Source organism: Struthio camelus, chromosome 7 (assembly GCF_040807025.1).
Source record: "Struthio camelus isolate bStrCam1 chromosome 7, bStrCam1.hap1, whole genome shotgun sequence".
NCBI lineage: Eukaryota > Metazoa > Chordata > Aves > Struthioniformes > Struthionidae > Struthio > Struthio camelus.
Genome location: NC_090948.1, coordinates 35,268,394 through 35,296,139, shown reverse-complemented (window position 1 = coordinate 35,296,139; position 27,746 = coordinate 35,268,394). Strand labels below are relative to the sequence as shown.

General features: G+C 41.7%; 1 protein-coding gene and 1 long non-coding RNA gene across 4 annotated transcripts in view; one reads left to right on the top strand and one right to left on the bottom strand.

The window, feature by feature from the left end:
- The window catches only part of BICC1 (BicC family RNA binding protein 1), a 112,160-nt gene extending 111,848 nt beyond the window's left edge, over positions 1-312 (bottom strand). The window contains exon 1 of one of the 2 annotated variants that reach the window (XM_068950726.1): positions 31-312. In XM_068950726.1, the coding sequence (XP_068806827.1) occupies positions 31-244 (214 nt within the window). In that variant the 5' untranslated portion in view covers positions 245-312. The remainder of the gene's footprint in view (positions 1-30) is intronic. The other variant, XM_068950727.1, reaches the window with a different exon arrangement.
- A 544-nt stretch (positions 313-856) lies between these two features.
- The window catches only part of LOC138067835 (uncharacterized), a 104,906-nt gene continuing 78,016 nt past the window's right edge, over positions 857-27,746 (top strand). The window contains exons 1-3 of one of the 2 annotated variants that reach the window (XR_011142250.1): positions 857-2,939; positions 15,569-15,716; positions 18,551-20,020. This is a non-coding gene — a long non-coding RNA (uncharacterized lncRNA). Of the gene's footprint in view, positions 2,940-15,568; positions 15,717-18,550; positions 20,021-27,746 lie in introns of those variants that run through there. The other variant, XR_011142249.1, reaches the window with a different exon arrangement.

Genomic DNA, 27,746 nt, shown 5'->3' with positions numbered 1-27,746 from the left:
GCCCCGGCTCCTCCGCCCGCCCGCCCTCACCTTGGAGCATGGCCTCCAGTTTCTTCCTGTCCACCCGGAATCGCTCCTCGCCCCACTCGGGGCTGTGCAGGGCCCGCGGCGGGCCGGCCGAGTCCTCCTCGGAGCCGGGCACGGGCGAGTCGGTGCTGCGCTCGCTGTTGGAGCCCGGGTCGGAGAGCGGCGGCGGCGGCGGCTGCGGCAGGTACCCGCTCAGCGGGTCGCACTGCGCCGCCATGGCGCTGCCGGGCGGCCCCCGCCGCTGCTCCGCGCCCCACTCGGCCGCCTCCCCGCGGGACGCTATCTGCCCCCACAGCCTCCCCCCCGCCTCATCCCAGCCGCCGCCTGCCAGAGTCCCGGCCGCGGCGCCGCCGCCCGCGCCCGCCGCCGCCTCTGCCTCCGGCTGGCCGCCGAGTGCGCGCGGCCCCGGGCCGGCGGCGGCGTCGTCGGCGTCCGCGGCTCGGCGGCGCCCCCAGCCCGCCCGCAGCCCGCACAGCATCCCCGCCTCCATTGGGCCGCCGCCGGCCGGCGGGGAGGGGCCGGGGATATCCCCGCCGCCGCCGCCGCCGCCGCCGCCGCCGCCCGGGGCGGGGGGGGCGCGCGCCGCGGCCGTTAGGGGCGGGGGGAGGGGCGGCCGCCCCCCACCCCAACGGCCGCCCTGCAACGGCCGCGGCTCGTGAGGCGCCGGCGCGGCGCGGCGCGGAGGGCAGCGCGCCGCCTGGGCGGCCGGGAGGGCTCCCCGGTGAGGTGAGCGGGGGCCCCGCGCGGAAGGGGGCGTCCAGCCCCCCCCCCCCCCCCCGCGATCGCCTCAGCGGGTGCTGCCGCCGTGGCGTGGCGTGGCGTGGCGTGGCGGGGCGGCGGGCAGCCGCGTATTTCCGAGTACGCCACAGCGCGGGGCGCGGAAAGCGGGCGACGTTGGGTAACGGACATCCTAAAGAAACGGCGTGCGGCGCACCCGCGGAGTGTAGAGTTACCTCTGAGCCCCAGCCCGCCGAAAAACGAAGCCTCCCCACCCACAAAGATACGGAGACTACACAGACACAGCTGTGTTCTGGGACTGCTCGCACCCTCTCCCAACGGGAAACCCAACGTCAAAAACGGGAAAGAACCCAGGGCCCGAACCGATGGGGAACCGACTCCGCCGAGGTCCCGCGTCCACTCTGAGGGAAGGGCAGGCGAGCAGCCAGGCCGCCAGGCAGGGGAGCTGCCTGCGCCCCGCGCTCCTCGCCTCTTCTCGCCTCGCGTCCCGGGGCTGCGTCCGGCCCCGTGGGCCGTGCAGGAGCGCGTCCAAACCTGTTTCAAAGCTGTTCGCTTTGGATAATCTCAGGAGTAATACAGGCGGTTAGAAGTGTTTTGCTTGTCAGCATGTATTGGAAGTACCGTTTATTTAGTCTAAATGGACAAAAGCACCGTATGATGCTAAGGGCCGTGATTTTAAATTCGTCATTTCTCCGTACTGAGGTTCAGAAAGGTAAAGTAGCTTTGATGGCAATATGCAGTATAAAGAAAGAAATAAGGGTTAGGAATTCCTGACCTACAAGGCAGAATTGCCCTAATCTACACACAGTATTCCTAGGGCTTGTCTACTAGGAAAACTTAATTTATAAAAAGTGTTCATTTTAACCACGGCATAGTTAGTGTCACTTTGCAAGCGGTTGAAGCCAAAAAGCATATATTAGTCTGGAATAAGTGTCCACGTGAGAAGTTACGCTAGTCTAGTTATAGTGGTTTAATTTCACTGACCAAACTGGAAGCGTTTTCAGGGTAGTCAAACCTTCTGGCATTGGAGGCGAGTTGCTGCCTGCCCAAATCAGATGGACGGACAAGGAACTCGACTCTCCAGCTGCCACTCCCCATACGTCGCCTGCACAGCAATGAGTCTCGGTCTCCCCAGTCTCAGCCAGATCCTTTCTCCTGAATCTGAGAAATCCTTTCTGACACATGTTTTGTTGTAACTGGTGCATTCCAACAAAAACTTTCTGTTTCAATGAATTACTGTTTTCCAGTGAAAAAGCAGTCTGCTAGAAGACTCTCAGCCAGTTCCATGTCTAGAGTCCCACAAGGAATCAGATCCCGTGACCATCATGTTTTGCCTGCAGTACTGCAGATGTCTCTGATCTTTCTCCTCCAGTATTGGAACATGCCACAGTCATCCTGTATTTATGATGGCCAAACGAGGTTGCTGTATGCATGCTGGAAGGCAATAAACAATTACAACTGACTTAGATGATGGCTACTCACCTCATAGTTAAAGTCAGCTTGAAGGGCCATGTTAAAACACCTCTTCAGGAACTGCCCTGGTATTCCAGATTGATGGTAACTGCACTGCATCCAGTTGCAATATGCAGTCATTTTTACAGAGGTTTAGCTTCTGGCTTACTGAGTTGTTAGGTATTTCCTGCTTAGCACCAGGACAGCAAGAATTCTAGAACACCTACGATTTCATTTCTACTGAATGTTACGTGCATGTAGGGAGGCGCTCTTGTTGGAAATGTCTAGTATTTAATTGTAGCATTTAATTCTCTCCATGGTCTCACAGCCTCTGAAACTATGGATTCCAGCCAGTGGCTATCAGGCAAGATCTTCTGGTACTTCTTCTGAGCAGGGGATATAAAACAGTTAAAGCCAAAAACAATAGAGCAGGATATGAATATAGGTCTTCAAGGTCTTCAGCGCAATCTCCATTTCTCTTCTTAATAGTTCGCTTGTAGCTTAAGGATGTTTTATGTGTGCAGGGTAGTCTGAGGGAAGACTGAAAGCAGGCCAATGTTTCCTTCCTAGTCCAAAAGTGTACAATTATCAAAAAAGTATTTTTATTACAGATGGAGAGTGGACGTTGTCTATATCAAAACAGCCCGAAATTCAAAGAAGTCTGCTGTTTCATCCCAGGTCACCACCAGCTGGAGTCGACTGTCTTCTAGATGCCAGGCTCAGTGAGTTACGTAATACAGTATTCAGAAGTTAGGAGTGTTGACAGAGCCAATTAAAGTCCACAGCAGTTACAGGTCCTTAGCGCCTGTGAAGAAAACAATTATTTGGGTATTTTCCACTCATAAACTACTGAGATTAGGAGTCAGAGATTCTCAGTGTAGGAGGTCCCTTGCCTTGCATTTTGTCAGTTCCTGCAGAATAGATGCAGAGAACCGACTTTCTCATAAATTAGCTATTGTCAAACTCAGAAAGTTTATTACTCGGCAGTATTTTTTCAGCAGCCATGTAAACAATATAGTAAATCAAACATCTCATTCAAAATAATGTACATGGTTTAGTTTTTATTCATTGAAAGCAACCCTTTCATGATGTGGTTTTAGACTAAAAATAAAAGCTCTTTGCGCTGCAATTTAAATGCATGTATATGGTAAAAAAGAAAAAAAAAACCAATTTTAGCGATATGGCGTTTTTATTGGTAGTGTATATTCAGTTGAGTATCATGTGTGTTTTATAAACGACATTTTATTTCTCCAGTATATTGCAGTGGAAGAATAAAATGTCTGTTCCACAAAAAACTTGAACTAAGTAGAAAACCACATTTTTAATGGCTAGAATAATATTAAATGTGGATACAATTGGGGAAAATAGGAGGAATTTGGCAGATAAAAGATCAAATGGCTAGAGAGAATATCAGCTGAAGCTGATTTTAGCACATGTAGCTTATGTTGGCCCTTTTCCTGTGGCTGGTAGCTTGATCAAAAAAAAAAGAATAACAGGATCTTTCTCATTTTGGTATACCATTTCTATTTTGCTACATTTTCTCCCTCTTTTATTCTTCCTGGTCCGTTCTCCTCACCTCACACACCCACAGTTATCTACAAATCTCAGAAAAGCGTAACCAAATAGAAAAGTAAAAGTTTTTTTCTCACACTCAGCCTATATGTTAGGCCTACTGTAGAATATCTGTTGGGGTGGAATAGATCCTGTGAGTTTAAAGGAGATTCATAAATTAGCTGACCTGCTCTAAAGAATCATGTCTCCTTGGGACTGCATAGAGCCCCCAAATTTAGAGCTGTGATGTATCCCTCTTATGAAGAATGTGGGTCTACCCTTGCACCCGAGGAAGAGAAGTGGCAGTCACCAAGCGGGTAACACCATCAGATGGCTAAGGGTCTGTCTTGCTGCTGCTGCCAGTGCACAAAGGTGAAGGGTGGTTATCTCTGCACTCCACAGGTGCAAGACGTATAGAGGTTGTCTATAAATGGAAGAGTGACCCGATGTAATGTATCATTAATACAGGGGGGTCTGAGCTTCTCACAATCTTGAATTTATTTATTTCACAAAGTCATTGTGAAACAAAGTGCTAAATTATCTGTCTTTTTCTGAGATGGGAGCCATGTGCAAAAAGAGCAACTCAGGAGGTGAGGGTGGGAGAAAACAAAGGAGGCCTACAGAATCTTTAAAAGTGATCTGTGGTATCTGTTAGTGCTTTCCTAGGGAGAAATTAAAGTTGGTTTTAGGTATTTAAGAGAGGCTTGTTACTGGAGAAGATTAATGTTGATGACTTTTTGAAATGCTTTACCTATTGCATTCATTTATTTTGCAGAAATAACAAGCCATAATATTTTGACTTTCATTATATTGGGCCATATTCCCCAAGTAGGCCCCATTAATTTCAACGTCTCAGAATAGTATAACGTGGCCTGCTGTATACTGAAGTGCTGCGTACTTAAGGCACACCAGCAAATAAACAAAGGTTCTTCCACAGATGTTACAAAAACTTTTCCACCCTTCAAATTCCCAAGATAAATTATCTAGCTATAAGATTAGAGAGATTCTGAAACATCTTTCTAGCTATACTTAATCGTGGAAGCATAAAAAAAGTATTGAAAGGGATCTTGAAAGGTCATCTAGTCCATCTCCTAACTATGCCGAATTCATTCCTGACAGATATTTGTTTATCCAGTCCTTAATGTTTTCTAATGATGAGGTCTCCATGACCTCTCCAGGAAATTTCTGTGCTTCACTTACCATTAAGAAGTGTTTTTGCCCCTTAATAAGTAGTTTGAATTATTCTTGCTGCAAATTAAGGCCTTTATTTATTGTCCTCTCCACCATGGACATGATGAGTGGATTATTTCTTCTCTGTATCAGCCTTCTATGCTTGTGAAGACTTTTATCAAGTACTAATTATTCCTTACGTGTTCTTATCTTTTAGCTAGCCACTTCTAACTCTTTCAGCCTTTTCTGCATTTCTGAAAAACTACTGTATAACTAATTGTCCCTTGTCCTGTATTTGTGGTGTGGATTACTCTTGCTCAGCATGATCTCCTGGGCTTGTCCCTATTGAATTTCATCCTGTTTTTTTTTTTTTTTCCCAGACTGTTTACCTAATTTTTTACATCATTTTGCACTAATATTATGCTCCAGGATGCTTGTAGTACCTCTTCTTCCAGTTCTACTCTTTATACCTCTCAGTTTTCTCACTTGGATCATCAATGAAACATTGAACAGATCTGGGCCTAGAGCAGCAATTACAGTCCCGTTTGATGCATCTTTCCATTTTGACAGTGAAACAATGATAACAGTCCTGTACGGAGGTGTTTAATTACCCATTTTTATTCACCCATTGTCAGTTTTATTTAGATCAAATGGGAATCTTACAGGAAACAGGATTTAAACTCTGCTTGACTCCTAATACATAAACTCTGCTGCTTCTCCACTATCTGCAGAGGATACTGTCATTAGTCTTACAGGATTTATTCTTGTCAGATCTATACTGGCAGTGTTTAAATCCTCTTACTACTTTTCAGGTATTTTTCAGGTTCCAGTTTATCTGATATTTCCAGAATATTTCCAGAATATTTCTGGGCAATGAAGTTGAATTGTCTAGACTTTAATTTCTTGGTGCCTTTTCTCCTGTTTTTAAAGATAGTCACTATGTTTGACTTTTTCCAGTTTTCTGGCACTTCACCCACCTCCTAAGAATTTTCAAAGAAAGCCATTAGTGGTTGCGAGAGTGAGCAGTGGAGTGAGTACAGCCTTGGTGAACCTCACAGAAAACCAGAGGACCTAATACAGGGCCAAATTTAAAGTCTGACTGATCACACAGAATGCGTAAAACAACATTTGGTAACGTTCCGTGTGCTATATAACCTTATGCAGTCTATATACTGTTATTTATTATAGCCATGCTGTGTTAAATATCTTAATCTAATTGACTTTTCAAAAAAGAGAACCAACAAAAGGGCTTTGTGAACTGTATCTTGGCTGAAATATTAGCAAAATGAGAAACAAATATACGAGTCTCAGAAATGTAGGAGTTTTCAGTCTTGAAAATTACACCTGCTCTCTCAAGAGAGAACCTATCTCTTCTCGTTTCCAAAAGCAAAATAATAAAGTCTCATTCTAAATCCAATTAGAAATCAGCTATAAAGAGAGATTAAATATTATCAACTAGAGAAAAATAGATTGCTATGGGCTTATCTCTAAGGGGAGTAATTAATAAATAATAGCAAGAATTAGAGCGTAGTTGGAGATGTCACTATAAAGAACCAAAAAGGCTGCCATCACCAGTATCCCACTGGGAATCTCATTGGCACATCAGATAATATTCTGCTTTGCTGTCAAAGAAACTTCATTGTTTATCTGTAAATTAGGACAATTGTTTTTTATTATTTTCAGTAAATTAGAATTTAAAAACTAAATCCTGGATTTGATCACCATATTCTTTTCTTACTTAAAAGGAAGAGAGATTGAAAACTTGAAAAAAACTTGAAACTTGAAAAAAGTCCTCCTGGATTAAGAAAAATGACTGCTGTTCGGAAACTCCCTAGCACCACTGTAATCTTCACAGGTGATTTTTAGCTGTTTCATGCTCTTACTATTTCACCCAAATCAGTTTCAAGTGACAGGCAGGACAGTCTTTATCAAAGTGTGTATTTTGTTATCTTGACCTTTTTCAAAGTCAGTCTTTGGATGGACACCGTTGTATTACAGCCTTCTGGAATGTATTTTGTTATTTGGACGCTGACACATAGCTAATTCTTCTGTTTTTCACAGGTGATCTGAATTTCCAAAAGTATAAAATCTGGTGAACCTGTATGTTTATGTATGGCTATTTTTCATGCTTTTGTGACAGGGATACTGTGAACATGGGTTTACCAGAGGGATGTCAGAGTCTATAGTTCTGCCTTCCCTTTCTACCTTGTGACGTAGCATGTGTATCTGACTATATGACTTTACAGTGATCTTACGCCCCAGTTCAGATTTGGGGTGGGGAAGGCACATTACTAAACTGATCACCTAACTAAAAGAATAAGTAGTTGCGAAAGGAAAAATGTTTCACTTGGTACGCACAGTTCATGTATTTTGAGATTTTTTATTCATATCCCATTTTTTCCTCTTAGAGTTTTGCCAAAAGGTAGAAAAAGGGCATGGAGATATTCAGTGCATTACCGAACAAGGCGCTGGGCAGCTTGATCTAAGTTGATCCTGTTTTGAGTAGAGGCTGGAGGAGATGGCCTCCAGAGAGCCTTCCCAAACTGAATTACTCTATGATTCTATGTTTTTATTGCAAAATGGAAGGCAAACTGTATGCTAAGAAAAGTCTATTGTGTGTGTTAAATTAAGCCTTAATTTAACTCTATTTAGAGTTCAAGGGAATCAAACTAACAGCCCTGAGCCTGTGTTCCTGGCCTAAGCTATGTTTTCAGTAGCTCTGTCTCCAGCCTTGTTTCTTGGCTGGACCTTGACTCTGTGTCATAGATAGTTGTTTTTCTGTCCTGTTGTTTGCGGCTCCTGGACTCCCTGGATGGACCCTGGGCCTGGTTCTTCACCTCCCCTTGTCTGGGAGCGTAGATGGGACCTGCTGTCAGCACCTTGCTCTGCCCAGATTGTGCGGGACTGTGTCCAGGTTGGTAATGCTCCAAAAAAAAGGGCCCCCCAAATATGAGCTTTTTTACTTGCCTTTTTCTTTGGTGATTGAAGGCTTTTATTTAACTTGTTTTACCTAAAGTCACATTTAGACTTAAGGTAAATTAAGCCTGCAATTAGGCATGCTCGATATTTCATTGGATCATAGACATGCAGGAAAAGCTAGATGTGAAAGGACCTTTTCTTTAGCTTTTATTCAATTTGTTTTCCTTCTAATACTGTTAAGTAGCTTTTCTGCTTTTAAATTAAAAATATCTTTGTCTTGCGTGATTTCTGAAGAACTTACTATGCTTTCAAAGACAGAATAAACATATGACCTCTGGTAAAAGAAATGAGACGAAAGGTCCGTGAATTTCAACATACAACTACAAGAGCAGAAGACTTATTGTCCTTATGAGATGACAGACAAGTAGTCATTAAGAGGCAGAGAGACTGCCGCATCATCGTTAGCACTGAGGAACTAATACATTAAAATAATCTTTCTCTTTCCTGATGATTTTTGGACTGCATTGCAGAGGATTAAGTAGTTTTGCTATAGCAATAGCAGAACTCTGCCAGAAGAGGCAGAATTTTCTAGGAGACAAAGTCCCTCAATACTGTTTGCCTACTTGCTTAGCTATTACCATAGTTTCAGCATAATACCTCTCAATGTTAAATATACATGCGAGAAAAGCTGTATCCAAGCCAGACAAAGAGCCTTGTATGGATGCATGAGAATGGTCCTGTTTTCTTCTGGCTCGGACTTCATACTATATATGTTGTATGATGTGATCATTTTCATTTTGGACTCAGGAAGGGGAGAGGTGAAGGTTTCTTCCATTTTGGCATATTGAGCTTACCAGGGCAAGCAGTTATCTTGTGATGAAATTGTTGGTAAAACACCTATTGTTGGTATGCGCCTGTATAAAACACAGGCCATGGCGGGGAAGAGAGTAACCTTAGTTTTCCAGTGACCTCCTGTTTGAAGCAGATATAGCCCTGATCTAAATGGAGTGTTTTGCCAGACTTGTGACTACAGCTGGGTTATGTGATGTAGAAACACACACCGTTCCAGTTGGCGCTAACGGGAAGATTAGTAGAGACCAGAGTGCCCTAGTTTTGTCAGCGTGTCAGCCTTACACTGAGGTAGAATATATTCTTCTTTGACGTTACTTGCTTTTTTTGCACTGATCCTTTTTCTCTTCCTTGTCTCTGTAACACTTCTATGAAACAGAGATGCTTTTATTGTGAGATGCCATTTAGTGTTGTATGCTTTTCTAGAATATTTTAATGTTTACCATCAACAGGAGCTACTTCAGCAGCAGTAACAGCCATGAACCCCAGTGGTTCAAAGAGGATTCAAACTACCTTTGCCTGTGAGTCTCCTCACAACTTATCTTCTTGCATATAGGAAATCTGTATTCTCCATCTGGATGTATTTATTAAGAATTTCCTTAGTGAGTTTTGTGTATGATCCAGTAGGGAAAGAGATGAATAGAAAATGAATTATTCAAATTCAGGAAGCCAAAGACTTCATGTATTGATATTCTTGTTTCTTTGGGAGATTTTTTTTTTTCCCCCCATGCCTTAGGAATATGTAGAAGAAGCTGTCAAAATGTATCGGAAGGCTTTACATAGTTATTTGTGAAGATTCTTTCCACTTATTCCCACAGTTTAGTAGTACAACCATGTTTTTTTAAACACATGGGAAACAGCTAATCATCTACAAGGGCTTTATCAGAATGATAATCAAACGTAGGGCTCAGTCCCTCAACAAGTGTCAATTGGTATGGCTTTGAAGCTGTGCTGACAGCTGGGTTTGAATGATTTACATCAGGTGAAAATCTACTTATTTCAGCAAAAAATACCTTAGATAAAACCAGAGGGATAGAAAAGTGGTTCTAGCACACAGTGGAATTAAAACCAGAAGTGGAAGAGAAGAGAAGAGAAGAGAAGAGGAGCATTGGCAGTTCTTACTATCCCAAAGGCTGCAGCCAAACCAGCAAAGATTTAAGGAAATGACTCATCCTACTCAAGAAAGAAAAACATAATAGTAATGGCACGGAAAGCTAGGTTAATGTAACCATACTGTTGAAGTGAAGTTTACTAGTCCATAGAGGCAGAGACAGGAAGCACTGAAATGACTGAATTACATTCCTAACACAAGTCTGTAATAGTGTTTTATCAGGTTAGTGACTGTAAATGACCAAAAACTTCAGTCAACATGAAGGAACATATTTTGCTTTTGGGCATATTTACATAGACCTGTTGAAGTAAATGAATTTGCATGTGTAGCAGATAAAGATTTGGAGCTTACAGTGCAACAAATATTCTTTGGCAGTACCATGGAGCATGATCTCTAGTTTGCCTAATAAGTATCCTATTATGCTAATTCTTAAAAATGTCACTTCTGAAAAAGAATTCTGTGTGAAGCGTGTATTTTGAGGACTTCTGTGATAATGTTGTAGTACAGATTAAAAAAAAAAACTTGTACATATAGACACGTACTTATTAGCAAGAGAAGGATTATGTGGGAACGCTTACTATCTTACTAAACAAATAGGCTATGAGTAGTAAAGTCAAACTCAGGCTTACACTATAATTTCAAACATCATATGTGAGCATGGAATTCATCTGAAAAATACAGTTTGAACCATAATTGTTACCATTTATTCCACATAAAAAATATGAATTTATCAGTATTTTTCCTGAACAGTTGATGTTACCCTTAGCTAAATATAGAATTTTACTGTGGGTGTAGATAGCAGGGCTGCCTGATTGGAGCCATTTCTTATTACACATAGAGGGGTCAGCCAACAGAAGCTGTGGAACTTTCTCCCTCTTGTTGGAAATAGTCTTGAGTTTGGTGCTCCTCTAGCCATGTTGGAAGATGTTGGTTTGATAGGCTGTTTTGGAGGAAATGGGTATGCTTCCCAAACTGCTGAAAGGGTGGAAGAAGGTTTCTGTAAGAGACTTGCCTGGATGTGTTTGGACAACTGCTTGAATGCTCCTGTGACTTTATTGAATTGTTAGTTATGATTTGGGATACTTTAAGCTTATTTTATAACTTCAAATTTAAATGTATAATAAAACATTGCTTTGTGTATCCTTCAGCCCTTTAGCTTTATTACAAATATTGCACGAGGAAGGAAGAGACATAAATAGCTTTGTGGTTGGGCTACGGTGAGATGGTGAAAGGGAGTTGCAAACTTGGAGAGATTTAAATTAATGAATCAAAGTTTCCTCAGAGATGGAGGAAAACACAGAACTGTGTAGCAGTCCTGATGTTCAAATATTTGGTACTGTTTTCCTGTACTCTGTTCTGATGGACATGGTATTGTATTCTTCCTTAATTAAAAAAAAAACTCTTTGGAAAACTAGTTTTACTAGGAACTGTTAGTAGTTAGTTAATATACTAAGAAATGGGAAGCGGGCAGATAGCATAGTTATGGAGAACTGGGTATTTCCTAATGATTGTGTAGCGTACACGCACACATGCTCCTACTTAACAGAACTAAATATCTGAGTCATTAAAAATTGAGCCTCGATCTGAGGCAGATCTCAGAAAGTCGTCTAGTTATTCTTTTACCTTGAAGCCTGATCAGATGTGCTGAGACGCAGGAGTGGTGTGTGAGTGGGGGAACTTAGCCCCTAGCCCCAAGGGGGGGCATGTTTCCAGAAGCTGAAGTGCATCAAGTACAGTGATTTTTGGAACCCAGGTTGTTGCGAGCCTGGCTACAGCTAGGCTGCCCCAGGGTGCGGCATCCGTATATCCTAGATGCATAACTTTGGGATCAACGCCATCTTTCCATGAGAGAGAAGGCTGAGCCAGCCACAGACATGAGGAGAGGCTATGTTGTCATGCTTAATTGTCACGACTGTTAAATCCTCCTTGTAGCTAACTTGATCTTTGCTACATGTACTGCAAGGTGAAGAACTTTCTGGTTGTGATACTCATGCATTTGTACACCCATAGTATACATGTAGATGAAAACTCAAAGTAGGAATACTAATACCTGCCTTGCGATGACCACTGTAAGCGTGGTCAGATACTAGAACAGGTTGCACAGGGCGGTTGTGGAATCTCAATGCCTGGAGATATCAAAACTTGACTGGGCAAGGCCCTGAGCAGCCTGGTCTAGTTGGCCTTGCTTTCACCTTGGGATTGGACTGGATGACCTTTAGAGTTCCCTTTCAACCCAAATGAATCTATGATTCTGTTCTCTCCCTTTTACAGTGAAAAAATTATGGTAGGTTGTTTTGTTTTTTTTCCTGAAATTGTTTTTCAAGTTGTTATGCGGTCATCTTCTATAAACTTACTCCAGACCACAGGTTCTGATTTCTTTTCAAAGGATGTTGTGCACAACTTTGCGGAAGGCTTATCTTACTACTATTCCAAGTTATACTACATCTTCTACTTCTCCTTAAAAGATGACATGACATGTTAAGTTCTTGATTAATCCATGTCAGCTATTCTTTATGTTCCAGGTATTTAAAAATGGCTTCTTAATAATTTGTTCCAATGACTTTGATTATCTTTCCAGTTTCTTATTTCTTTCTCTGTTTTAAGATATGCTGCTGTGCTTGTGAATTTCTCCTTCTTTGGAACTTCACTTTTCCCATGAGGGTTTTCTTTGTTTGTTTGTTTTTTTGAAGATGGTCACTAATGGTTCACCTACAGAGAGAGATAGTCACTGGCTGTCCCAACTTTTGGGAAATACACTGCCTCTACTGTGATAACTGAAGCTGCTTCTTTTCTCTTGCACTGCATAATGCCTCCTGACCCTAATGGATGGGGGACATGGGGAGAGTAAGGTTCAGGATGAAAGCACGATTTGCTGTCTACAGAAGGCAGCTAGTAGTCTCTCCCCTGGAGTTACATGTTCCATCAGCTGGTATCAAGTAAATAGTTGCCCTTTGTAAGGTTGACCACATTGACATTCTGTTTTTCTGCTGAGTAATTTTCTGGCTGCAAAAGAGATAGAAGATTTACTTTCCAAAATGCTAAACTGGAGGTGATGATGACGACAGTCTTATTGTCAGTCCGGATTTAGTTTATGTGTAGGTGAGTGTATTTAAAAAAAAAAAAAAAGAGGGGGAGTGGAATTTCTCAAAGACAAATTGAACTGAACACTCAATTTCTGTTCATTTACACTAGGAATCACAGAATCACAGAATCGTTTAGGTTGGAAGGGACCTTTGGAGATCATCTAGTCCAACCTCCCTGCTCAAGCAGGGTCCTCTAGAGCATATTGCCCAGGATCACATCCAGAAGGGTTTTGAATGTCTCCAGGGAAGGAGACCCCACCACCTCTCTGGGCAACCTGTTCCAATGCTCTGTCACCCTCGCAGTCAAGAAGTTTTTTCTCACGTTTAGGTGGAACTTCCTGTGGTTCAGTTTCTGCCCTTTGCCTCTTGTCCTGTCGCTGGGCACCACGGAGAAAAGTCTGGCCTCATCCTCTTGACACTCCCCCTTCAGATACTTATACACATTGATCAGATCGCCTCTCAGTCTTCTCTTCTCCAGGCTGAACAGGCCCAGCTCTCGCAGTCTTTCTTCATAGGAGAGATGCTCCAGTCCCCTCATCCTCTTTGTAGTCCTCCGCTGGACTCTCTCCGGTAGCACCATGTCTCTCTTGTACTGGGGAGCCCAGAATTGGACACAGTACTCCAGATGTGGCCTCCCCAGGGCTGAGGAGAGGGCCAGGATCACCTCCCTCGGAATCAAACACCTGATTTCCTTTAGTGCCACTGGAAGTGTTTTTTTTTTTTTTTCCCACTCACTCTCCTCTCCTACAGTTAAGTGTTTCTGCAAAGTTGCAAACAATATTGAGCTTTAACTAAATTAAATTTGCTTTTCAAGTATTTTTGGTGCAGTTACTGGCTGGGGCTATCAGTCACAATTCACTGTGGACCATACAAGAGGTAGAAAGTTAGGAGTAACTTTGCAAATGTATCTTTACATGTACAGGTGTGTTGTTTCCCCTCTGAATGGATGCCATAGTGTTTGAAGAAATGTTGCAGTCACCAGAATAATTTCAGATTTGCAGCTATGTCTTCCAGAGCAATCCGAGGGGCATTGAGAAGCTTGGATAGGTTCAAAGTGTGTGGCTCTCTGCACTTTTTGTTAAAACTACCAAAGTACTTATCAATATTTTATTTTTCTTTATTTGTATAGCACTTCTGTGTGAGATTATAGTATATAATTATGTAAAGGCTAAGTATGGATGAAATACAAAATAATTAAACAGTGTCTCATATCTTTTTATCCTAGTATGTACACTTTTAAATAAGATGAATCACTAACTTGACTTAGTTAACCCCAGGAAAGGTCTTTTAATTATTAACTTAAATAGTTGTGGGAGTTTTGCACATTCTGCTCTAAGAAAATTAGTTATGCATTTTATACTAAAATGGACTGTGTGTGTCTTATCTGACTCTGCCAAGATATTTAAAATACACAAATCTTTTGATATCTAGTACGAAACCAGTGGCTAAAACCACTGAATCAAATTAATCTTACAGGGTGCAGCACTGATTCCAGCTAACAAAGCACAGTGCTCTTCTGTACCGCCATCATGCAAAAGAAACAGATGCTTAGAGCTGGCAGAATTAAAGTGAAGAGCAGCAAGGTTTGGGAGAATGATTTAAGAAAGCAGAGAGGTGAAGGGCTCTCATTTCTGAGACATGAGGTACGAGGGTTTCTACACAGATGCTGGATGCTAAATTAAGCTTACTTAACTAATCTATATCCTTTCTGAACTCATTTTGAGTAAGAAGCAGTGAATAGTGCTAAAGAGGCAAAGGGAGTGCGAGGCCTGAGGTAAGAGCAAAGAAGTCCAGAAATACGGTACAATGGACAAATAATGCACCAGTATGTGTACAGTTACTGCACTGATTCTAAGCACAGATGTGGAGGAACAGACTGCTGGAATCCCCTTTGAGAGTGTAATGAGCAGGCAAAAGAGATTCATGTGTAAATACTCTGTCACTCAGGAGAGCCAGAAAGCAGGACCCAGATCCCCCGGTAGTGCCAGAACACGCTGTAGTGCCAGAACACCAGTGTTTAGTTAATAGTGTAAAATCATGGACAAAACCATTCTAAAATATAAGAAGAGGAGCTAAAATTGATCACGCATAAAATTTCTTGACATGAAGATAATAGCTAAATGATCCTAGACAATATATAAGTGTAAGACCACAAAGACAGACCATCATTTAGTAAGGTACTAGGGCGTAAGCCTAGCTTTAAGCATGCAATTAGGTCCACCAAAACCAATAAGCTTACTAATGTGCTTGAATCCATGCATCTCCTTAAGTCTGTTGCTGGAATCGAGTTGAATGGTTTAATCTAGAACATGTGAAACAAAACGCTCCGGGGAGAAAGCACAATCCACAACAAAACTAAGCAAGAAAAGGAGGAGGTATAAATATGTATTTGTCTCTTGCTTTATGCAGGTCTGAGAGAGCCCAAGTTTGGCACCTGGAGCATGTTGTGTAGTGGGGTGGGTGGATTATTGCTGATTTATTTAGAAGTTGGTAGTTTGATTCATGGGGCAGAGTCTTTAGAATACTTCTGCCACGGTTTAGTTGAAGCAAAGGTATACAAGGACCCAAAGGAAAAACTACTGGTTACTAGTATTTATTTTAGTGATGAGAAAGCATTATCACTTAGTTGCTTTTAATTCTGGTAAAAACTCTTCTTTTTGCATCACAGAGCTGATAAAACAATAGCTAATCATTGAAAAACCTCCATGTGCTCATACCGGATTAAGTTTCACAATCAACATTCCTGTGTCTTACAAATGAGCTGCCATGGCACTGTGATTCCTGAGCTATGAGAAAATGTTTTCCTTAGTTTACAGGTGGGTTAATATTGGAAATTCCTATGAACATTGCCAGATATTATTTGCTCTGATAAGGAATAACAGTTTAGTTTTTATCTCTGTTTGGAAGAAATGCATCATTTATCTACTTTCAGGTATCACAGAGCTAGCAAAGATCAGAATTGCCTTTAGTTTTTAAATTGTCTGACTCTGTTTAAAAATAACGTACGCAGGTACAAAAATGTGGCTTTTTTTTTTTTTTCTTTGTGACAAGTTAATCAGACCAGGCAGATTTTTGTGATTAAAAAAATCTGCCTTTTTTTACATTAGCAGCTCAGGTCTTGCTTACTCTGAAAGTCAATACAATAACCAATAGATTAGTGAAATTAGTGATATCCAGCTTCTTGAAAGTGAAAACTGAGCCATTAAGAAAAGATTGCATTTCTAGACTCTTTAGAAGCTCTTTTGAGGTTTTTCTATATGCAATTATTTTAACATTTAGTCTGTGTTAAGGATTTTGTGATTGTTTCTCTGAAATAAAATTTTCCTTTGCTTTCAATGGGAATGGAACAGTTTCCCTTGTACTCAACTTGACTGGCTGAAAATCTTGAGGATGAAGTTCTGAAATTTCATAGATTTTGTTTGTTTTGTTTCTTCGCTCACTTCACCAGCAGTATATTTTCTCCCAGGCTTTTTCCTCAGCAAATGGCCCAGTTGGAGATATTTAGTAGCCTTTAGTCAGGCCAAACTGCCAATAGGGCAAATCAGAGGTTCTTAGTGTAGGAAGTGAATTGCGCCCTGGCAGAGATTGTACAATTTGACCTAAGGGGAACTATGTCTGAGAAGTGACTGCAGGGCTATGACTGATGAAAGGGCAAGCATCTCAGTAACTGGCTTGCCTGTGGATAATTTTTATTTAGTATGTTTTGCTACCACCTCTGGCTTAAACCTTAGAACACTTGCAAAGGTTGGAAGCTGAGTATAAAGGACCTGAACAGTGGCTTTCATTCAACACATTGAATTCAAATATAAATGCAGCATGAAGAGACCTGTAGACCTTTATATTCCTTGCAAGATGAATGTGTGATTAAAACAAAAATTCACCAGCAGAAATACTCACTGAAGAATCTCTCATTGAGCTAGATCAGTACGCTGACATAGTGCAATGGGAATGTTCCTTGCCAGAGTTTATATAGCTCTTAAGTTGACATAACTATAATTTTACAGTATGAATATGAAATATAGATTGGTTTATAAATGTCTTGCTCTTTTTTTTTTCTTAGCAGTTCTATGAGTTTTGATTAATTGTTATGAACATATCATTATTTTGTTATTTTTCCATCTCTTACTGTTAAGTAGAATACTTAGAGGTTCTTTGGGTAAGGCATGATAAGAAAACACAGAGATTTGTCTACAGATTCTGTGTCTAACTGCTCCCGTGAGTAAGAATGTGGGATCAGACCCAGTTGTTTAGTCAGATGTATCAGTAATGTGCATAATGTACCAGTGTTCTGACAGTTAATTGTAGCCTCATGTTTATCCAGCACTACAAGGATGTTGCCTTCAAAAGCCATCTGCAATTAATCATTTAAAAAGCATAATTGAAAATGATTTAGTACATTTTTATCATCTTATGTAAGAAACTTTTTTTTTTCCACTCTGTTGACAAATGAAATAAATAAGCTGTTGTAGGAGTCCTCTGTAATGCTGGAAAGTAAACGTGCCTCTAATAGTTTATGATGGCTTGAAATCAGCATTGGTAGAATGCCTAAAAAATTCCTGCTTCCTGTTGAAAGCACATTCAGCACACTGGGACGCATTTGTCTGGATGTGATATGTAAATGGTCTGCATTTTTTTATTTACACTGAATTTTCACTGATTCCTGTTATTTCAAGCCGCATACACCCACACAGCTATGGTTATTTGAAATCTGTCCTGACTGGAATATATCAGGAGTAATTGGGTTGGTATGCCATCTTTTGTTGATAATTGGAAACTTTTGGATCTGACACAAGAAGTTAACAAATTCCCTGTACTTAGCCATATGTTTTAGAAGTTCTTGCAACAGCAATTTTCAGGTCATTTGTCTAGCTGGAATTTGAGAAGAAACATATGGCTACTGCTTATGTCCTGCCTTACTGTTCTTAAGAATATTATTTCATAAACAGAAAAGAAGTCATTAGCTGGTAAATTATTCATAGATGTAGCTGGAATTGTACCAGATCTCTCTCTCTCTTTCTCTCTTTTGTTTTGTTTTTTTTTTTTTTTGGTTGTTTGTTTTTAGTAGCCTACATTTGGACTTGTCTGGCCAGAGATATATGTTTCTCTTTCCAGTAAGATAAAACACTACAAAGCAGTTCATCTCATTAAAACCCAACTATGTAGCAGTTTTATGTTAAATACTTTTCATGTTTGATTAAGAATGGAAAAAATCTTGTTGATGTAGAAACCATGGATTTAGCCATAACTTGTGTTCAGATGAGCTGTCACTTATAGTCAAGTAATTAGAGTGCTCATATGATTTTTTTTTTTTTAATTTAGTGGCTGCATCTGCTTTAAGACTATTCAAGATTTCAATTGTAATGATCCTTTGTATTACATGTTAAAATATTCTCTGGTGCCACCTAATGGTAAAATTATTCAATTACTTTAAACTGAGGATAAACAATGGTTACCCACCACATTTATTATTGTAACAGTATTGCCTAGAGGCCCATCAGGATCTGTGGTGTAGCCTGCAAGTACGTACCATAAAAAGATGGCTCCCAACCCAAATCCCTTTGAGTCAAAACATTTCACTGTTTTCAGGAAAAAGTATAGTAAACCATTCACTACTTCCTTTAACTGTTTTAACTGAACTGTTTTTTAAAAGGTTTGGATACGAGCCTGAACCAAAACAACCAGACCTTAAATCCAAGCTGCGTTCTGAAAAAAACCACTAATTTTGTAAAAGGCCAAATGGAAAACTCAACATGCAGCTCGCCCTAAAACTCTTGGGAATAGAGGATTACGAGCCAGATCTTAGGTTTGTATCCAGATTTTGTCTATATTCTTGCCAAAGCTCTGCAATTTGCTCGTCCTGTCCTATCTCCAGGAAGCAGGCGGATGCTATGGGAAGTATAGTGTGGATGTGTGGTAGGACTGCCACTCATTTTGCAGCATCTTCGTAACAGCTGTGTATTTGAGTTGCACTGTCTGCACAGTCACTGCCTGCAGCTACCCAGTGAAGGCACTCCACTGGGCAGACAGTGTGCTGGAGAACGTGCGAAGAGACCTCATGCTCCTGCAGCACATGGGGGAAGGTGTCAGGAGGAAGAGGCTGCAGTCTAGGGAGGCACTTGGAAAAGAGATCGGTTTCCCACAGAGGGATCTTCGCCTGGAAGTGAGCTTCTTTCCCTGCCCAGAGTGGCTCTTCAGAGGAAGAGATTTGCTCGTTGCTACACGAAAGCTATAGGTAGTTGTTTCTAGCTTCCCTTCTCTCGTGCATTTAAGATCTGGTCATTCCATTTCTGACTTAATTTACTTGCATTTATATCAGCTTTAGCAGCGGGACATGACCATGTTTTACAGTTTTACTGTTTGCTGTCATTGCATCTTGCCATCACATTTAACACACTTTTCTTTAGGGACAATAATTGTGTTTTACTATAGAAAGAAAGAATATAGCTTCCTAATCAAAATGAAATAAGACTGTGAATATTTTGCTGAAGTCTGTAGAGAAAAAAACAGTAATGGGACAATAATAGATGTAATTCTTTATCCTCGTAAGAAGCCAGTGCGAGGGACAGTCTAGCCGAAGGATGTTGCAAAATAACTATTTAAATAAATGAATTATTTCTCAATCCGCTGGAAAAGAATGTTCGCTATGTTTTGATTGATCAATTCTACTATCACACATTTTCTGAATACCTGGTTAAGATTGCATTAATAGAGTTGAGGCAAATAAACAGCAGTGCCCTAGAGGCAAGGAACAGTTTTATCCAAATAGCTGAAATATTAGGTTTGCTGCCAATTTCTGAGACTCAGAAGACTATTAAAGTAATGTAATTGTCAGTTACACTAGTCAGAACTAACTGTGCCCAACACAAGTTGCTAATTTCTACTCTAACGTCCCGTTTTGAACTATAGATTGACAGATTCTTTGCATCTCTGAGTCCTTTCTTTCTTCAAGAACCATGGATGCCTAACTACCCCTGCAAATAAAAACTGTTTGTGTGAAAAGGAGTTCTGCTGTCACACCATAATTTTATAGAGAATTTTCATCATGGACAAAGTGGAACGGTCTGCTTTTTTAGCTATAGAGTAGTTGTATTTTTCGGTTACAAATGACTCTTGTTTTGCTATGCAGCTAATTAGTTATTCTATTCTATTCTGTTCTGTTCTGTTCTGTTCTGTTCTGTTCTGTTCTGTTCTATTAAAGAAGCAATAACCTTACTTATTTTTTCTGGATATTCTAAATTGTTGTGCCTCAATACCTGAGAATTAAATGGATAAGACAGCTGCTATAAAAGTAGAATATTTCTTCCCTCACTGCCTCCCCCCCCCCCCTTTGCATAAGCATGACTAAGGAGGAAAATATTATGATTCAAATTGTTTGCAGATGTAACTGGTGTGGTTTCATTGACTTAAGTACAGATTTTAAAAGATTCTGTCCCAACAGGAGATAGTATGTGCAAAGTACTTCTGAAGGTCTGGCCAATTTGTGGGTTCTTAGTCTGAGCTGAGAAGCTGGCACTATTTCCTTTTGGAAATCTGACTTACAGAGGATTGTGGCACACTATAAAACTGGAAAGTTTGGCCCACTTACGAAACAGACTCCCTACATACAAATCTTTGATTTTTTTTTTTTTAAGGTCAACCCAATAATAAAACTTTTGTGTGTTTCCTTCTCTGACTGAGTTATCGGGATAGAAAAGAATCCTTCTCTATGGGTGGGCAGCTGTTGTCCTCAAAGGCCCTGGGCACAGATAGTCAGTGTTTAATATTGGTTTCCTCTTCATTTGGATACTTCGGGGTAAAAAAGGCCAGAGAGAATCCTCCAGACTAAAACTTTTCCTCATGTAGTCAGCATCCAGAGCCTTTCTGATCTTCATTGTAAGCAAACTTTGTTCTTACTTTCAAGGCCCTTCAAAAATCTGCTTCTGACTATCCATTGTCACGGGTGCTGTCAAGTCCAAGTGTTTAAAAATCATGACGCTGCCTCCAAATCATGATATTGATATTCCAAAGGTACCGTTAAGCCATTTGTTTTCTAATGGGATTTTATAGCTCATGCATGCAACTACTTTCTGCATGATGAAGATGGGAAAGGGTAAATGAAGGAATTACAGCGCTTCAGTAGCTAAAGCATTAGGAGATGAAACCTTGGCAGCACTGCAGTGAAGAGCAATAAATAGTCCTGCTCGTCTCACACCAGTAATTTTATCCCCATACTGCAAGCTCGTTGGAAACAAAGTGAAAACTAGGAGTGCTGTGTATTGTCGGTAGCTTCATTACTTCCTGAAATTATAGAAACCTCAACTCTGACCTGTCCGCTCTTCAGTTGTCTTTATACTTTTCTTTTTTGTGTATGAAATATATTTCCTGAGTTGTCTTTATCGCAAGTTTTTCGGGTACCTGCTCAGGGTTAACTTCTTCCACAAGTGCAACACGACTTGAAAGTGTGGGTTATCAAGAAGCCTGGTGCGTGCATGTATCTGTATCAGTGGGTAGAGAGCTTTAGTTCTGTTCCTCAGCAGTGTGTCCAAAACAGCATATTTTTATGGGGTGACTCGATATCTGTAGATAGCACTGTGCAACGCCGTATAAAGTTATTTTGTGCACAGGTTTTATCAAAATGGGAACAGATTCAGGAGAAAGCCTTACAGATCCTCACCCATCTTACAAATGCACTTGGTATTATGTCACAACATTGTCAGTTTTTTGCATGCAGAAATGTTGACTCTAAATAATTTAATTTTCTAATCAGGTAGCACTTCGTTCTCAACAGCTATGAATCCTTCTCAGTTCATTGATGAGGCCTAGAAAGCCAGCCAGGCTACTAGGTGTGCTCAGCCAGTCTTGAGTGGTATGACTGTTCCATTGGGACATGTCAGAAAAGTTATTCTTCTGTACTCATGTACCGAAGAGATCCACTCAAATGGATCTTTGTTAAGTTAATAGATTAGCTTTCAAGTTAATCTGTCCCTGGCCTTAGAAATGGCTGCGGAGCCTGTGCTAGCTGTGTACCTGAAAAGGGTGGAGCAGAACGGAGAGTGCTTTAGCTACAGCCTCACCTTCCCATGAACACTGCTGTCTGAAAATGGAAGAGGCAGATCATAACCTAAGTTCATCACGGAGATGTATTAAACTTATTCAAAGCAATCGCCAGGCTTCTCCTGCCTCCGCAGAAAGTATGGGAGACAGCACAGAGACTGGTACTTTCTATCTTTAAATTGGCATATTTCTCAGTAATGGCATCACCTCAGATGTGCTGGGTAATACCGCTTTGTTCGTTGCCAGGCTGGTTCTGACCTATACTTTTCAGAATAAAGTGAAAAGCTGAAAAGCTAGGCTTTGCCTATTATTTGCTGAAAGTTCCTGGTTTTCTATTGTTTTTTATATATAGCTAATCTGTTAGATGAGAAAGCCATATCTTACAGCACAGTGTTTTAACAGTGTGGTGTGTATGGTTATTTTCAGAGGCCCCTGAAGGAGCCACAAGGCCGAGTATTTTGTTAGAGTCAGAGTCTTAGCCTAGAAAGCAGGCTGCATGCTGAATTCTGCTATTCGTGTGAATCATGAGCTACAGGAACACCAGAGGCTTGGTTGGTTTATATGCTGGCACTGAATCTCCGGGACAGAAACGAATCAGTAGTGGATTGCAGAAACAAGCACGATGCTCCTTCTGCTGGAAAGAGAATGAAAAGTGATGGGCATCATAATTATCACAGCAGTGCTGGTACCTGGGAAATGCTGCAGGATGTGCAGGAAGGGCCAGGACTGGTGTATCCCGTGGCCTGCTTTTGTCCAGAGCCCTGCTGAAAGTGGATGTCGCCTCAGAGAAATCTCTGTCCAGGTTTCCCATGTGGTAGGCAAGTTACAAAAATAGGAGCCAGATGCAAAATTTATTTACAGATTGGGCCCTTCCTTTCCGCAGAAACTTGCAGTAAACTCAGACTTTACCTTATTACCTTCAAGTTCTTTATGCTGTTCTTCTATTCCCACTCTGGGCTGTGAAGGTCACCTTTCCTACTGGGTTCTGCTTTTAGAGCAAATTGTAACAGAAGTCTGAAACAGTCTGTTTCAAACTGAGCTTCCAGGACTTCCTCTCAGAGCCCCTCCCGTGTCACTGATACCACTACCCACAAAAAGCAACGACACTTTCTGGTGCTTACCTTCTGAGTTCTAATCTGCTCTCATCTTAGGGGCAGACTCTCCTTGTTCAAACATTTTCATCAGTTTATGAGGTAAGGGAACAGCATTGCAGAGAACTTTCCTCGGAGCAAGAGCAGTATAGGACAGAGGATACAGTTTTCCTGAGACGGCCTTTTGGTCAATGGCTCAACACCCTTAGTCCCTGTAAGCAAATCATCACATGCTTCTCACAGATGCTGTGTAGTCACTGACCAGTATCCCCAATGAAGAAAGCCCTGACAACAGGGATCTGTGCTGAATGACTGCTGCCTACCTTCCAGAGTGTTGGTGTGAGATCCAGCTCTGCTGGGAGGTAAGTCCCTGTTAAGAGCATTGTCACATAATGATGGGGAGCCACTGGGGGACTGAGACTCCTGTTCCCCACCTGCCACCCTGTCAGCGATGTGGAATCCATTCCTGCTCCCTTCCTCATCCTCCAAGAGGAGGGGCTCTCCTGAACCATGTTTCTCAATCCTTGAGGAATCAGGGCCTCCTGTGCTCTTCTCTCCTGCAAGAAATGTGAGGCTCCCTTCTTCCAGTCTCCTTTCCCACTGTGAGAAACCGCTGCTTCTGTGCTTGGACCCCCCTCTTTGCTTTATCTTGCATTCTTCCCAGCATGAGTTCTGGTTTTGGTTTTCTGACTACCCATCCCAAAGTTTGCCATGCATAAGGAGTACATTGCTGTTACTGCAGAGAGTGTTTTCTCAAGCTTAATCTGCTTGTATCTGAGGGGGGAGTGGCCTCAGTAAACCTCTTTGATCATCACATTTTATGAGACAGGGAAGTAACATTCCAGAGAGCCTCCCCTGGGACAAGAGCGGTACAGGAGGAGATATGCAGACCTCAGGGGACTGCCTGGGATCACAACTTGCTGGGCAGGTTATTCCTAAACTAAAATTTCCCACTTGTCGTCTCATCAAATCTGGTGACTGGTTTTGGTGCCTCTGAATTTCTCTCTTTTTATAGGAGATTTGACCCTTTCTTCAGTGATGGCAGTCTTTAACCTCTCAGAGGCACTGGTAACACTGTGATGTTAAAATCCTTCCAGAAAATGTCTATCATCTTTTTGTTTTTGTTTTTATTTATTGACTATCGCTTCTTTATGCCCTTTAGTTTTAAACATAAAATAAACCAATACTCTTGGAACACCTGAAAGACTAAATAAAGATGTTAGTAAGCCATTTAGATTTTCTTCTGTCCGCTCTGCTTTAATAATGTTGTCAGCAAGATACTTGGCTCGTTAAATTTGCTGAAATATTTGCTTCTGATAAGCCTTATCAAATAAGCTTCTTCCACCTGTCATTCAGCAGGACACTGCCCTCTCGTGCTCACGGGCCTGACTGCAGCATGGTGTTTCAAATGCTGCTTGGGCTGCTTAGACATCTCCTGGCAGTGTTGGCTCTTAGAGGGCTGCTTCTGGAGCAACACCAGCCCACACCAGCAGCATTTAGTCCAGTATCCTCTGGGCTTGTCCCTGAGTTATACTTAATGGTTCTTCACACAAAAGAATGTAATGCGAGAGTGTGACATGCTTATTGTTTGCCTCTTCGTGTAAATTCAGCTGCTTTTCACAATGCTATTATTTCTGTTACTCCTTGGCAGCTTTGCCCATGAAATACCTTATGTTTTGCAACAGGAGTGCATTCAACTATCTGTCCTCTTCTTTACACTGATGTGTTGTTTTCCTAATCCAGCATATGCCGAATAGGCAACACTAATTCACAGTTATGCTGCTTTTGTTCACCTGCATCCCCAAAGATCTAATAATCTATTTATTTTGCTTTAACTGTATGTTTGTAATGATGCTGAGTGAGTGTTCAGCTGCCAAGTCATCCATTTCTGTCTAAATGCCAGAGACCTTCAGTTGCTTTAAACGGTACCTGAAAGCCTTTGGCATTTTTGGGTCACTGATTTGGACTAGACATCAGAGCTAATGTTATCTGGCTCTTAAAACTACGCTTTTAAGCCTTGCTCAAGCATACGTTTGGCCAGGATGTTTCACAGCACTGTCAATGGAGTTCATAAACTCCATCCCACCAAAAATAACAATTAATAGTAATAAAATTGAGAATGGGAACAGTGTACATACATCTACACAAACATATCAGCTCTATGTCTGTGAAAGCAAGTAGTGAACTGGATTTCAGTCCAGCACCAGGGGCCAAAATAGCAAGACTATTTTTAACATGTTGCTTAAGCTAGAAGCAAGCCTTCAGAGTAGGAAGGCATTAGCCGAAAGAAAGATATTTTGTGACTGCATCTCTGAGTGGATTTGTAAGCAGATAGGGAACAATTTCTTAGAGACTACCAGACCCACTTTAAAGGGTAGTTACTTTGTTAGGAAATTTGTAGGGGATGAATAGAGGGGGAGTTAAATACAAGAGGAAAAGGAATGACAAAGCAGATTCTCAAAATGTCAATTAATACTTAACTCATAAATGTCATCAGTTCTTGAACCCAGTGACAGACACCTCTACGTCAGTTTTCCATAGCAGTATCTTTCCAAGTGTATAACGTAGAATAAAATTATTGCTGTCTGAGTTATCCTTCAAAGTTCTAGCAACAGGGGCTGTATGAAATAACGGAAAGTGATACTGAAGAATCCCTTGCTGTACTGATCTGTGGCTTGCAGCCCATGCTTCATTATTTTACTGTTTAAGACTCCTGCTCCTTATTTCCAGAATCCAAATGGTGATTTGTGAGACTGAGCTCTCCCCTGAGGGGAAGAGACATGGATATGAGGCTTGCTTTCCAGTGTTACCTGCCCTCGCTGTTTCTCAGTACTCCCTTACCCCCGCTTCCCATGTGGATTGGTGACTTAGCAATGGGGCAATTCTGTAAAAATGCTGGGAAGAAATGCATGACCTCAGGCTTTAATCTCAGCCATGACAGGACTGGAGATACCATAGCTGGAAACACACAAAAGCTGAGACCCACCATTGAACGCTGGGATAAATCTTTGGACCTGATAAAGCCCTTGAGGACTTGGTTTATGTCATCCTCGAAAACAAAACATTTCTCTTGAAATGCTCTCCTTGAAGGTGTCTGTGTCTGTGTGCTTCCTGCATGGCTCAGATTCAGAGGGAACAGGGAACAGATGGGAAGAGCTGATGACAGCTTAGGGCAGGCTGGACTGAAGGAACTGAACCTCCCTAGAAATTTAGCAGGAAAGACTGAACACAAAACATCAAGAAAAGAAAGGAGAAGAACATCACTTGGGAAAGGTTTATGATCAGACTGAAATATCCAGGCACTCGTCAGATGGGAGGGAGAGAAGATGGAAAGATGCCATACCTTTTGGAAAGGGAAAGAAAAGCTTCTGAGTGTCTTAGATAAGGAGCTCTGCACCCAGTAGTAGACAGGGGCAGGAAAGACGCCGGTGATTTAACACTAACCCTTTGTTTTGGTCATGGATAAACCTCTGATACTTCACTATTAGGAGAGCAATGAATAAAGTAACACCTGACTTAAAAGACAGCATACCCAAGAGCTGCTTGATAAACAAGGTATGGACATGAATAAATTGACAACAATTTTGCTGTCTGGTGCACAAGAGAGAAATTACAGTGTAGAGATCAGCGAAGAGGAATACTCCCTGCTGTTCCTGAGACCACGGCTGGCTGTACACTTAAGCAAAGTGGGCCGCTACCTTGAGGACAGATTGCCTACTCTTCCTATATTAGATGAGATGAGTTTTGACAGAATGGCATGTTCTGCTTAACAGCCAAACTCGACCTCACATGCACAGGGCCTTTGGCTGAAGGAGGGATGGGGGTGGCTGCATAGCAGCATCTCCTGTGAGTGGGGCACTCGTGTCGGTCCTCCCAGAAGCAGAAACAATCACTGCTTTACTTGTTTCACAGCCTGGGCTGCAGGAGCAGTTAGTTGTGGTCTTCAGAGTTCCCCCGGCTCTCTGCCTTAGCCCATTCCCTCTTTCCTCTGAATGCAGCAATGGCCGGGGAGAGGTAGAAGAGCACAGAGGATCTGGTGCAGCTCGAAGGAGGAGAATCCCTTGAGTCTTTTCAAAGCCCCCCTAAAATCCCTGCTGACTTCCAGAACCGCACCCTCTTCCCTCTAGACCCTGATCAACTCTCAACCACCACAGCCCTATACCACAGCCTTTGATGTATATATCACTTCTCACTCTTCGTAGCGCTCTTTCTGCTCTCCCCCAATACTAGCCCTTCACCCCTTCCCCCCTCAGGTCTCCCTTGGCTAAACTGTAGTTTAGTTGAGAAGTCTTCAGCCAGTTCTGTTATGAAGGGTATTCTTCAGTAGAAGAACTGAGATCAGGCAGGGGGGAAATGTGCCTTCCTCCTTCAAGTGACATTTTCTGACATTTGTATATAGAGGGCAAAAACAAGGGTTAATGTTCTGACAGGCTAAGGGCGGAGGATTAACAGTGTATTGTATCTGCAGTTAAATAGGTCTTCCTGTTCCTCCTCTATTATTATTATTCTGGTTGTTATTACAGTCCTTTTGAGGGCATCCAAGTGAGTTCATCCAGAATATAAATGCCCGAAATTGAAGAGGAAGACAGAAGAAAACATTAAGTTTTTCCAAGTCGAGATGACCTCTGTTGCTTTAAGCGGGGTCATCCTTTTTGAGCTCAGACTATTTTTGGCAGGAACAAAAGGAAGAGAAGGCTTGCTTTAGAAAGAAGGCCATGCAGC